The sequence below is a fragment of the Vipera berus genome, assembly GCF_964194415.1.
Source record: "Vipera berus genome assembly, chromosome: 1".
Classification (NCBI taxonomy): Eukaryota; Metazoa; Chordata; class Lepidosauria; order Squamata; family Viperidae; genus Vipera; species Vipera berus.
In genome coordinates this window covers 355012213-355025338 of record NC_138202.1, presented here as the reverse complement: position 1 = coordinate 355025338, position 13126 = coordinate 355012213, and the positions used below count along the sequence as shown (strand labels likewise).

At 45.0% G+C, this 13126-nt stretch overlaps 1 protein-coding gene across 1 annotated transcript in view; it reads right to left on the bottom strand.

Annotated features, from left to right (window-relative positions):
- CLTC (clathrin heavy chain) overlaps positions 1 to 12914 on the bottom strand; it is a 126357-nt gene extending 113443 nt beyond the window's left edge. The window contains exon 1 of the mRNA XM_081346560.1: positions 12531 to 12914. Within this exon, the coding sequence (XP_081202686.1) occupies positions 12531 to 12572 (42 nt within the window). The 5' untranslated portion in view covers positions 12573 to 12914. The remainder of the gene's footprint in view (positions 1 to 12530) is intronic.
- Positions 12915 to 13126: the final 212 nt, after the last annotated feature.

Here is a 13126-nt window from a genome sequence, read left to right as displayed (position 1 = left end):
TTTGTTAGAGACAACTAGGGTAGTAGTTCTTTCAATTTCATTTGAAATTGTACGCTGGTGTTTCTCAACCTTGGCAAGATGAAGCTGTGTGGGACTTCAACTCCCAGAATTCCCCAGCATGCACTGGCAAACACACTACAAAAGGATTGAGAAGACCCCTAGAACAGGGATCCCCAACCACCGGTCCGTAGACCAGTACCGGTCCATGGCATGCCAGAAACTGGGCCGCACAAACAAGCAAAGCCCCATCCGTGCGATGCAGGCAGCACACAAAACCATGCACTCCGGTCCGCGGAAAAACCTCTCTCCACAGAACCAGTCCCTCGTGCCCAAAAGGTTGGGGACCTCTGCCCTAGAACATAAGCACGTCTCTTTTTACGACCCTGTAATCCCCCCAATTCGAGGTAGAGTCGGGGCAAATGGATGGAAATGAGCATTTGCTGACCGGATGCCCTTCCTGACACCAACATGGAGTTCACAGCAAAGAGGAGCTTTTTTTGCACCCTAGAAGAGAAACATCTACCACTACCTAGGATTGAACTCTCAACTTTCCAAATGGAAGGCAAGAGTCTTCACCACTAGGTCACCACGCTGCTCATAAGCACGTCTCTCAGATGGTGGGGAAGTAAACAGCTAAATAGCTAGGCATTCCTTCACAGGATCTTCCCCGTGCAAAAGAAGCCAGCTCTCTTTTACACACCTGAGAGGACAGGCCACTACCAAAACAGCCCTAAAAATGAACATCTGTATCTATTTCCTTTGTCACCAAGAGGCTGATACGTACCACTTGAATAATGCATTCCTGGTCAGTTGAAAGGTTGAATTATTTGGCAGGCAAGGGACTTTTAACAAGTAGGTCATTTATAGCACCTGAAAATCCTTTCCTTGAAATGATCCACCCGAGTGTCGTTTTGTCCCTGGGGGTGGGGATCCACAATGGGCAACGACTTAACTATATGGGTGCTTATTCCCACTGGTTCCCCGCTTCTGTCCTATTTTTGCAAGGCCTACAATTGCAAAAGATTATTTCTTATTAAATTAGATTTTAGCAGATTTTTAGCCCACTTTTATTTCTTTGTAAGTAATTCAGGGTAGCAAACATGTATATCTCCTATTTCCCACAACAAGCCTGTGAAATGGGTTGGACTGAGTGTGACTGGTCCAAAGTCACCCAACCAGCTTCCTTGTCTAAGGCAGGACTAGAACTCACAGTCTTCCGGTGATTGGTCCAAAGTCAGCCTTTCTTGCCTAAGGAAGGACTAGAACCCATTGTCTCCAGGTTTCTAGCCTGGTGCCTTAACCACCAGACCAGGGGTAGGCAACCTGGGCTCTTTTACGACTCATGGACTTCAACTCCCAGAATTCCTGAGCTAGCCATGCTGAGGAGAAAGGGAGAGGTTTCCAAGCTGAGCCATGCTGGCTCAGGAATTCTGGGAGTTGAAGTCCACGAGTCATAAAAGAGCCAAGGTTGCCTAGCCCTGCACTAGACCAAGCTGGCTCTATTGTACTAGAATTGTACTTTACCCTCGTTTTTCAGAACCGTCACTCCTGCAATCCTTGGGGAACAAAAAATGGTATAGGGTTTCCTGCCTGAGCAGGGGGCTGGACTAGATGACCTCCAAGGTCCCTTCCAACTTATTATTATTAAATAAAATGGGGAAACTGCCTTCCACGGCTGCCACGATCTCCATCCTGCCACATTAGGGAAGAGTCCTTTTTTAAGTATTTATTTCCTGAAATTCGGGAAGTTCTTAAGACACTACATAGCCTCTGAGAGCCAATTTGATATAACAGTTAAAAGCCTGCAGAGACAGAGCTTCAATCAGACTCCGACCTCAGAAATTCACTGCTTTCAGGTGGTCTTTGGTGGGAACCAAACTACCTCTTGTCAAGACAGACACATCTACAGGGAGATTCCCATTAACTTGCCTAGCAAGCCAGAACATAAAGCCAAGCTTTGTTCTTAAATCTTGCCTAATGCCGTTCCCCAGAAAAGAGGTTTGTTTTTTTTATCAAAAACCTTTTTTTTAAAAAAAGAGAACTGTTTTCAGCCTTAGATGATTTATTTTCCTCCACTTCTCTTAACGTGAAATAAAAAGCAGTTTTACTAATAATGCTAAGACCCTTAAGGCAGCTTTAAGCTGCAGCACCCATTCAGCTCTTGCCAGCTCGGAATAACCCTCCTGACTTTAATGGGGCTTACAGCCATGTCTTTTAAATTTATGTTCTGCTCATCTCACACTGTAATGAGACTCTGGGAGGCATATAAATTTAACAAATAAACACAGGTTATACTGTACAGAATCACACCTGCAGAGGGCATGCAGTGCTGTCCAACTGCCAACCCAGAACAGTTTCCCCTCTCAATTACAATTACGCCAAACACAAAGCAAAGCAAAAAACCCTTAACTGTAATTTTTTTCTTCAAATCTGAAGGTTTGAATACAAGCTTCCCAATGCTGTTCGTGATATTTTGAAACACATTAAGTTGCTTGGCAGAATTATCAACTCATACGTGGGCCTGACAGCTGCCGAGAGTAATGTCAAATGCGATTAACAGACTGCCGAACGTTTCACACCAAGCTTGTATACTTGAAGGCCAAGTGTTCCTCAAACACGAATCCAGCTTTTGGTTTCAACCTTTACAACACTAAACAGCCTGAAACGCTACCTTGCCGGTTTAGGAAGCTATCGGGACATTGTGATGGGGCTGTCAGAGGTCAACAAGATGGCAGGGACGGTGCCAGGATTGAACTTCTACCCTTCTGTGTGGGCAGATTTTCTTTCTGTACAGGCAGATTATGTCCTTTGGCACAGATATCCATGCTTTGAACTCTTATAAAAACATCCTTTTTTTTCCAGGCCAGAAGGAAAGGGCCTTCTCCGTCAGTTCCAGTCTCTTTCTGCCTCTGGATAAAGCCATCCGAGCTCTGTTCAAGAAATATTCTAGAGTTTACAGCCTATGGCTGTAAATTGTCTTTTTCAATTAGGTTTTCATTCCGCTGTCTTCATAGAACAGGGCTAGGCAACCTTGGCTCTTTTATAACTTGTGGACTTCAACTCCCAGAATTCCTGAGCCAGCATGGCTCAGCTTGGAAACCTCTCCCTTTCTCCTCAGCATGGCTGGCTCAGGAATTCTGGGAGTTGAAGTCCACGAGTCATAAAAGAGCCAAGGGTGCCTACCCCCTGGGTTAGAGGAAAACCTTTCTGGTGTCCATCTGAAGTTGTGCCTTCAGAAATAAAAGAGCTACGATGGAAACCTAGCTTTCAACCTTGACCCGGTAGGACTTCTTCCAAATTCTACCGACTCTGTTACGTAACGGCAGAACAGCTAGCCAAAGGTGACTGATCTTGAATAAAGCAAAGCAGCAATATCCATGGTTTGTTTGGGTGAGGCCACTATGAAGTTTGCCTTCAGATGTTATGGGTGCTTCATCACTGGAAGCTTTCGAGAAGAGGCTGGACTGCCATCTGTCAAAAATGGTTTAGGGTCTCTTCCTTGGGTAGGGGTGGGGGTGGACTAAATGACCTACAACAGGGGTCTTCAAACTTGGCCCTTTTATGACGTGTGGACTTCAAGTCCCAGAATTCCTCAGCCAGCATGGCTCATCTTGGAAACCTCTCCCTTTCCCCTCAGCATGGCTGGCTCAGGAATTCTGGGAGTTGAAGTCCGCGAGTCATAAAGCAGCCTAACGCCTAGGCCAGGGGTAGGCAACCTTGGCTCTTTTATGACTCGTGGACTTCAACTCCCAGAATTCCTGAGCCAGCATGGCTCAGCTTGGAAACCTCTCCCTTTCCCCTCAGCATGGCTGGCTCAGGAATTCTGGGAGTTGAAGTCCACGAGTCCTAAAAGAACCAAGGTTGCCTACCTCTGTCATAGAACATAGAATCATAGGGCTGAAAGTGACCTTGGAGGTCTTTTTTCACAGCAATTTACGAACAGCTTCCAAGATGCTTGTTGGACAGGAGGATATTAATACAACTGTGTCAGTAATTTCATTAAATGATGACATCTTAACAATGTACATTATCTATTCACCATATAAAAGATCAGATAATAACATTTAGGGAGTAAAATTAAAATGGACCTGCTCTTTAGGACACTAAAAAAGTTAATTAGAAAAAACAGTGCAATGGAAAGTCTTCCAGAATACACACATTAACCATTAATGACAACCATTCTTACCTACTGTATACTTTGAGCTCACATTTACTAACAAGCTTACACAAAGCCTCACAGCTTGATGAAAGTCCACCAAGGCTGCAAATGCCGAGCCATCACAGGGACACTTTTGCACTGCAAATTTATTTTTGTTGACAGGTAATCCTCAACTTACGATCACAACCGAGCCCCACATTTCTGTTGCCCAGCGAGACAGTCGTTAGGTGAGTTATGCCCCCTTTTACGACCTTTCTTGCCGCAGCTAAGTGAATCACTGCAGTTGTTAAGTGAGTAACACGGTTGTTAAGTGAATCTGGCCCTCCCCATGGACTTGGCTTTGTAAGGAGGCTGCAAAAGGTGATCTCGTCACCCCGGGACAAATGCAACCGTCATAAAAAGGAACCAGTTAACAAGTATCTGAATTTTGGTCATGTGACCGGGGGGGGGGGGAGCTGCAATAGTTGTAAGTGTAAAGAACACTCACAAGGCACTTTTTCCAGTTCCGTTGTAACTTTGAACAGTCACTAAACGAACTGTTGTAAGTCAAGGACCACCTGTTTTAAACAAATTTACGTAGCTGCCAAACTCACAGGTAAGTGACTCTGGATGGCATACAACAGAGCTAAAACCAGTTACTTTTTTTCACAACACAATAGCTTTGACCTGCAAGTTGTGGTACCTGTTCCTGGTATCCTTCATGTGTTCTGAGAGTTAATGGCCAACACATTCCGAGGGTACAACAAAGGGAAAGATTCATATGTGCCCTATTAGCTATGTAACCGCCATCCCATGTTTCAAACAACTCCTTTGTTTTCTCCGTTCGGTGCATCAAACGTCGAGCTTAAAAGGCTACTTTCATACAGAGTCCACAAAGAACTCCTCCGGTTTTACTTCTATCCATTACATTTTCAACTTGCTTTCCCTACATCCCCCGTTTTTTCCCTTGAATGTCAATACCTTAATTTATTAATGTATATTTCCTATTTCTAAACCACCTATTTCCCTCAGAGAAGTGAATTTTTCCCCATACTCCCCCAGAGTTCATGTAGTGTTTCTCAGCTGAGACTCGCTTTAAGATGTCTGGGTTTCAACTCCCAGAATTTTGGCTGGGGAATTCTGGGAATTGAAGTCCACACATCTTAAAAGTGAGTCTCAGTGGAGAATGATCGATGCAGAGCTTCAACAGCTCCCTTCTGGGAATATCCAGGCTACCCAGAGTAATCCCTGAGAAACTGCAGATTGTTCTAAATGTCAATTTGCACACTTTCCCATTAGCCATACTGGCAATAACTAAAGAAAGCAGAAGTTGCAAAGACCTGGAGGATACTGGTCCCTGATTTCACGATGTTAGAACTACCGTATTTACCGGCGTATAAGACGACTGGGCGTATAAGACGACCCCCGACTTTTGAGAAGATTTTCCAAGATTTTTCGTCTTATATGCCGGAAAATACTTACATACCAGTTGCCAAGTGTCCAACACAAGCCCGATTCAGCCCCGTCTGATGCAGATGGTGCAAAGCCTCCCTTTTGAAGCCCAAAGGGGCTTTTCCTTCCACCCACCCTTTGGAATAAACGTAAGAGCTGCGTTCACACGACGCGCTCTTCCAGGCCAGACTCTGCAAACGGCACGCCAGAAGCCGCAACCACCGCGGGAACTCCGAGTCCCCGCCTTTCGGCAGCCTGCACGGCCAAGCACAATCCAGCTTTGAGAGCATATTTGCAGACGGAGCAGCCGCTGCGTCTGGAGCCAAACCCCACCCGGGAGGCAGTCGGCCAGGCGGGCCCGGAAGACGCGCTGGAGAGCCGGGCTTGGGGCGGCCATGCCGAGGCCGGCTGGCGAGGGCCGCTGCATGGTCTTTCGGGCGAGAGGGGCGCCAGGCCACCAAGTACTGCTGTCCAGACTGCCGGGAGAGATAGCGGGTAGCAGGGCGCACTCTGCTTATGCTCAGATGCTGCTTGGGCGAGGGGGAGGGGCTTCCTGCCGCTCCCGGGGTCTGGTGTTTGCAAGGGGGAGGGGAAGGGGCTTAGAGGCTCTTGGGGGTGGGAAGGGAGAGTCACGTTGGAGGGGGGACTGGACTAAGGAGGCTTGAAGTTGCTTTGCAAGAATGGGGGCGCTCGATTCATTTATGTACTATTTTCCGGCGTATAAGACGACTGGGCGTATAAGACAACCCAACTTTTGAGAAGATTTTCATGGGTTAAAAAGTCATCTTATATGCCGGAAAATACGGTACTATTTCAGGAGAAGCCCATCACATTATCCCTGTATTAATCTTTTGGGCACCAGGGACCGGTTCCATGGAGAGAGGTTTTTCCGCGGACCGGAGGGGGCGTGGTTTTGTGTGCTGCCTGCATCTCGCGGATGGGGCCATGCTTGTTTGTGCGGACCGCAGCCCAGTACTGGTCCACAGACCGGGGATTGGGGACCCCTGCTGTATTTTATATCTTATAGAAAGACATAGGGCACCTCCTCTTTGTAATGATCCCCCCCCGGCACACACACCCCCAAGATACATGGTTGATTCCAACCTGCAGACTTTTAGAAAGGCAATTAAGACTTTGCACTTCCTCTCGGACTCGAGTTCAAATGAGTCAAGTTCCCAACTGGAGAGGCACCACACATGCATTACTTTTGATCGTCTTTTAATTGTTGTGCTTTGCTTTAGTAGGGTGCTATGTTCTTTTGTATTTTTCCTTCAAGATTTGCATGACCCCCCCAAAGTCACGCGGATAAAGGTTCAAAATAAATGACCATAGGTTTGTATAAAAGTGTCAAGTTTTGTTTCAACTGAAGAGGTAATTGCTGGCTGGGAAGATTACTTGGGAACCCTGTGTTACTGGAAAGTACAAGATGTAAATGTGTTAATACATGCACACCAAAGTTACTTTGTGTGCAACAACAATTTCCCATAACATAAAGAGGAGCTAAAGTCTCAGGTGTCTCAGCACTGAATTGTCCAGAACTCTGTGTGTGTGTGTGTGTGTGTGTGTGTGTGTGCGCGCGTGTGCATGTATATATGTGTGTATATATATATATATATATATATATATTGCACGTGCATTCAAAAGCCTTGACAAATACTTAACACATATTTCCCTTGCCTTCTAGCTAATAAAAGAGAGAAAGAACCTGTGGCTCAGGAAGTTAAAACCACTGCCTAATATATATAATCAGCCCAGGTTCGAATCTCAGATAAAGGATATGACTGACTGATGAGAACATAAGAAGTTCGAAATGATCATCTCAGCCTCCCAAATTCTTTATTAGCAATTTGAATAATTTATATATACCGTATATATTCCTTTGATTTGTCTCTCCTGCTGGGGAAAAGAAACACAGTCATATTTGTAAATCTGGTGTTTAATACTAAATAAATGCAATGATGTTCTCAAGCAAATTAGCAGCTCCAGAAACATTCACACCAACTAACCTTTTCAGTACTGAAATTATGGATGCAGTGTTTTATCTTAATTTAGAGGAATCCAGTCACAAGTAAAGAAACAAGTGTGATTATCCAGTGTGAGCAGCACTGCCTCTCATCAACATTTCCTATGCATACATTTTGCTTTATCATTCTATGTAAACTTCTTGGCAACATCTTTGGCACTAACCACACAGGAATTTTCCAGAAATGAATATAGTATATACTCTTTTCCAAAACAAATGTTTTTATAAGACAAGGGCAGTGGGGATTTCAAAGGTCCAGAAAGTCTGGGAGCCGCCTAGAATTATCGGATATAGGTAGATACATAAATTGAATAAAATAGTGATTATCTTGAGTTTTAAATCCCTATAGCATCTACAAGACAGATGGTATCAAAGTTTAGATTTAGATTTTATTAGATTTATATAGTTAAGAAGTTTGGCAGGTTTCTTTTCTCTACAAAAGAATGAAGGATATAATTTATTTAGAAAATGAGTAAGAGTGAATAGCAAAGAGGAAGGTGGTTTTTTTTTAACTCAACAAGAATGAAGAGTATTTTGGGGTCATGCTTTTAAAAAAAAAACCCTGACATAGGACAGAATGCCAAGTGTGTATGGACATAAACACACAAAGAGCATATTCTTATAAGGACACCCACAGTCTATTCTACACACAATAGAATTTATCCTGGGAATCAAATGGTTTTATTAAAACCCTTATCGCTGCAATAAAAGCAAACATTCCAGAAAGTAAAGTATAACATGATTATATTCCAAAAGGAAGTGCCTAAGTTCCTTCCAAGACCGGCTGATAAAGTCTATGTAGCCAGGAAACCTACACCCACAGTTCTTCATGGCACATGTTAGAAGCAGCATTTTAAGAAAAGAAAAAAAAAATGTTTAAACCCTCAAGTAGAGAATGAATGAACCTTTACTGTCAAAGTACAACCATGTATACACTGAGATTGGCTGAGCCTCCCTTCAAGCCCCCACCCCACCCCACCCCACAGTAACAACAAACTGAACACTAAGTATAGAGTCAATTCTGCAAGTCACAGGCTTAAAACAATGCAACCTATACAAGAATGAGCCAATAGCCATGCCTATTTGGGAAAGGGTCTGCAACTTCCAAGATAGAGCCTTGGTGGAGCAGTGGGCTGATGCCTCCTTAAGTAACACCAGCTGCCTGCAATTAGTGCAGGTTCGCATCCCACCAGGCTCAAGGTTGACTCAGCCTTCCATCCTTCCCAGGTAGGTAAAATGAGGACCCAGATTGTTGGGGACAATTAAGCTGACTTTGTAATAATGCCGCTTGGGGTGTGCGTGAAAGCCCTAATAAGCAGGCATATACATAGAATGAAGGCTACTGCTAAGCTTGTAAGCCGCCCTGAGTCTTCGGAGAAGGGCGGGATATAAATGGAATTAAAATAAAATAAATAAAATAAATCTGAGGGTCTGTTTCATTCAAAGACAAGGCGGTTTGCAGGCAAATCTAGAAAACCTTCTCCCCTGCTCTCCTATCCTTTGATGCATCTCCCAGCAGGCAGCTTTGGAGGAAGAGCTGTATCCCGCCCACGCAGCAGCAAGGATTAGATATTCAGGATTAGATATTCGCTTGAAGTTGCAACAACAGGGATGGCAGTACAGGAGTTGCTTACACCCTGTCTCTTCCCCCTCCCTCTTTCTCTCTCTCTCTCTCTCTCTCTCTCACACACACACACACACACACACACTCTCTCTCTCTCTCTCTCTCTCTCACACACACACACACAGTTAAACATGGTTTGGATCTTCCTGCACACATTCCTGAACAAAGTAGACCAGAAGTCAGAACAGTCAAACAAAAGTGATGTCCCAGCTCTTAAAGATGGAAGGAAAGCATCAAAGTACAGTATGGAAGGGTAAACCTACATCTCTTTCATGAGTTAAGTCAACAATTGGCTCCTAAAAACAAAATGTCCTTGGCAACATACATTGGGAAATTTGCAGAAGCAGACAAGTTTTCCTCTATTGTACTATAGGTTGCTCCAGCGATTAGGGATCCTCGCTTAGAATAGCTAAGGTTTGGGGGGTTTTTTTTGCCTACAATACTTTGGAAACTCTTGGAATTATTTCTGGAACATATGGAGAACATAACTGCATCTGTTCCCATCATTAGTTTTTCTGGACTGCGTTCATAAAGACGAGCAATATTAATGAGTCTTCAAAACCTCACTCAAAAGGAATTGTCAATCGTATCCATGATTACACCTAAAAAAATCCTGAGGTAACTGCTATCAATTGCGTTTCTACAGCCCAAGTGCTGCAAGGGATTAAGCATCCCTTTCTTCTCCCCCCACCCTCTTAAACAAATCTCTAAATAACCAGATGCCACAACATCTGAGCTTTTTAAACTCTCATTACAATACACCCTCAACTTCTTAAGTTTGAGCTACTGCTGCCTGCCCACTTTCTGAACTCCAATGATTACAAATAATTTTCAACCTGCTCCAACGTTCACATATCCCAAGCTCACATCCATCCTATCTTCATTGCCAATCCCACTATTATTCCTCATCAAGATTCAGTCTTAATGAACCAAGGGATGAAAAATCTGTTAGACACTGAAAACATAAACGGAGATGCCCGACAACTAAAAATAAATATTGCTCCTTAGATCATCCATGTTTATCTCCGATTCCTAATTACTGCTCTTAGCTAACCTGTTATACAAGCCTATCTACCTGTCTCCCATCCAGTGGCATCTCACACCTCTCCCTTCAGTTTTACGGTCCTAATTGTGCCAGTTCAACTCAGTCCCCCATTCACAACCGGTTTAATTTGCTCCCTCCAGATCTCTGTATCAAGCTGGGTCCACAGATAACCCCACCTGCACAAGTCAGCTGCAGAATTACCCTTGGATCCTCTGCCAAGGAGAAACAAGGAAGTTACTCCCCAGTTACTCTTTTGTCTTACAGATTTCTGCTAAACTACTCACACCCATGTACCTTTGTAATGATGCCAACCTTTCTGAAGTACTTCCCCGTTTCAGCCACCACACTGCTCCACACACACAAGAGAGACCTGAATCAAACAACTTTTTCATCTTAAGTCTTTCCAAATTAAAAGACATTAACCTGAAACCTTCCTCTTCCCCCTCACATACTTGCTTCCCCCAATTTTCTCTGGCCACCTTAAACCAGGGTTACCCTTTTCTTTTGACTCACACAGAAGCCTGAAACTGGGAGAAGGAAACCAAGGAGCCCTGCCTACCATCACCTATCATCTGGCACACCTGTTGAAAACCAAGGCCTATTAAAGAGGAAGCCAGAATAGGCAGGATTAAATAGAGATATCAGGAAATCAGGCCAGGTTCATGCAAGTATGTGCACGAACAGCCAGAGAGCCCAAACAGGCTTCCCTCCACAAGCCCAGAAAGCCGTTTTAATTCTCCCATTAAAAAAAGGCAAACATTTAAACCCTCATGCTGTCAAACTCCCACATTATTGCTTCTTTTGCCTAGAGAGCCATAGCAGAGCCATTATCAAAAATGCCATAATTACATTTACACATTTATATCCTCCTGTCCCACTCAGGAGGAGAAAAGATAACCTTCATTGTCACTTTTTTTCCCTGTGGGCACACTGGCACACATTCAAAATGAAATTCTGTTGCCTGCTCTCAAAAGTGTACACATACAAAACACACACACACACACACACTATATATATATATACACACACACATATATATACATACATATATACATACATACATATATACATACATACATATATACATATATATATATTATTTTTATTTAATCCCATTTATATCCCGCCCTTCTCCGAAGACTCAGGGCGGCTTACAATCTAAGCACAAATCAATGTGCTTAGCAATAGCCTTCATTCTATGTATATGCCTGCTTCTTAGGGCTTTCACACACCCCCAAGCGGCATTATTACAAAGTCAGCTTAATTGCCCCCAACAATCTGGGTCCTCATTTTACCTACCTCGGAAGGATGGAAGGCTGAGTCAACCTTGAGCCTGGTGGGATGCGAACCTGCACTATATATGTTTGTGTGTGTGCTGTGTTGTGTGTGTGTGTATATATATGTGTGTGTGTATACACACACACACACACATATATATATGTATACTACACATATACATATACATACATGTGTGTATATATATACACACATACACAAATATTTATTTATTTATTTATTTATTTTAATTCCATTTATATCCGGCCCTTCTCCGAAGACTCAGGGCGGCTTACAAGCTTAGCAGTAGCCTTCATTCTATGTATATGCCTGCTTATTAGGGCTTTCACACACACCCCAAGCGGCATTATTACAAAGTCAGCTTATTGCCCCCAACAATCACAATATATATGTACTACATATACTATACTTGTGTAGTGTGTGTATAACACACACACACACACATATACAAACATATATACACAGACAATATATGTGTGTATGTGTATGTATGTGTGTATATGTATATGTGTATGTATATACACACACATACATACACACACGAATACAAAAAGGAGTGGGGGGAAAGGTGCCTGCAACTGAATAATTAAGCTTAATTAGGGAAGAAAGAGACAGGTCTCCAAGCCCCTCATTCAAGTCCCCCCCACCCCAATTCCCTATTTACAATGGCAACCGGTAATGCATGACACATATTTGCTCCATAAATGAATAAACCCGCTTCTCGGGCCGCTCTTTCAAGCTCCCCCCACCCTCGGTTCGGTGACCCCCTCCCCAACTGTCAAAGCAGCGAGGCCCTCGAACAAGGCTCCACACGTTCTCACCCACACGTGTAGGCTCCAGCACGACGACGCCCCCCCTCCCCACCTACCCACCCGCGGGGGCAGGCGAGTGTGTTTTTCCCCCCCCTCTCCCTTCCCTTTCCTTCCCTTCCCGGGGCCGCAGCCCGCCTCACCTGCAGATGCTCCTGGAAGCGGATGGGCAGGATCTGAGCCATGGCGGCGGACGCGTTGTTGGGGTTTTGGGGCTCCAGCCCGGCGTCGGGGAAGGGGCGCTGGCCTTTCCACAGAAACGGAGGGGCGGCGAAGCGGAGCGCGGCGGAGGAGCCGGCGAGGGCAGCTCGTAATGGCGGGGCAGGCCGAGAAGGAGCAGCAGCAGCAGCAGCCCCCGCGAGCGACACGGAAACAGCTCGCGCGGCGGAAGAACACCGACGGGCCTCTCCTCAGGGAAGGGAGCGCTGCGACCGCGCCTCCGCCTTATCCGCGCTCTGCCTCGCGCCTCACCTGCCGCGGATTAGCCGAGCGGCGGAAGGATTCGCGCCGAGAAGGCGGAGGAGAGGAGAGGAGACAGCCCGCGTAAGGGAATCAATGGACTCGGCGGAAGGATACGCCAAGCCCGGAAGGAACTTTTTCTTTCGGCCGGCCCGCGTGCGTCGTGGTTCGTCGTACTAACAGAAGCCACGCCCTCCGGAGCGCCGGGTCTCTCTCTCTCCCTCGCTCCGTCTCTCCCCCTTTTTTTTTGCCACATCATGCGACATGGGCGGGGGGGGGG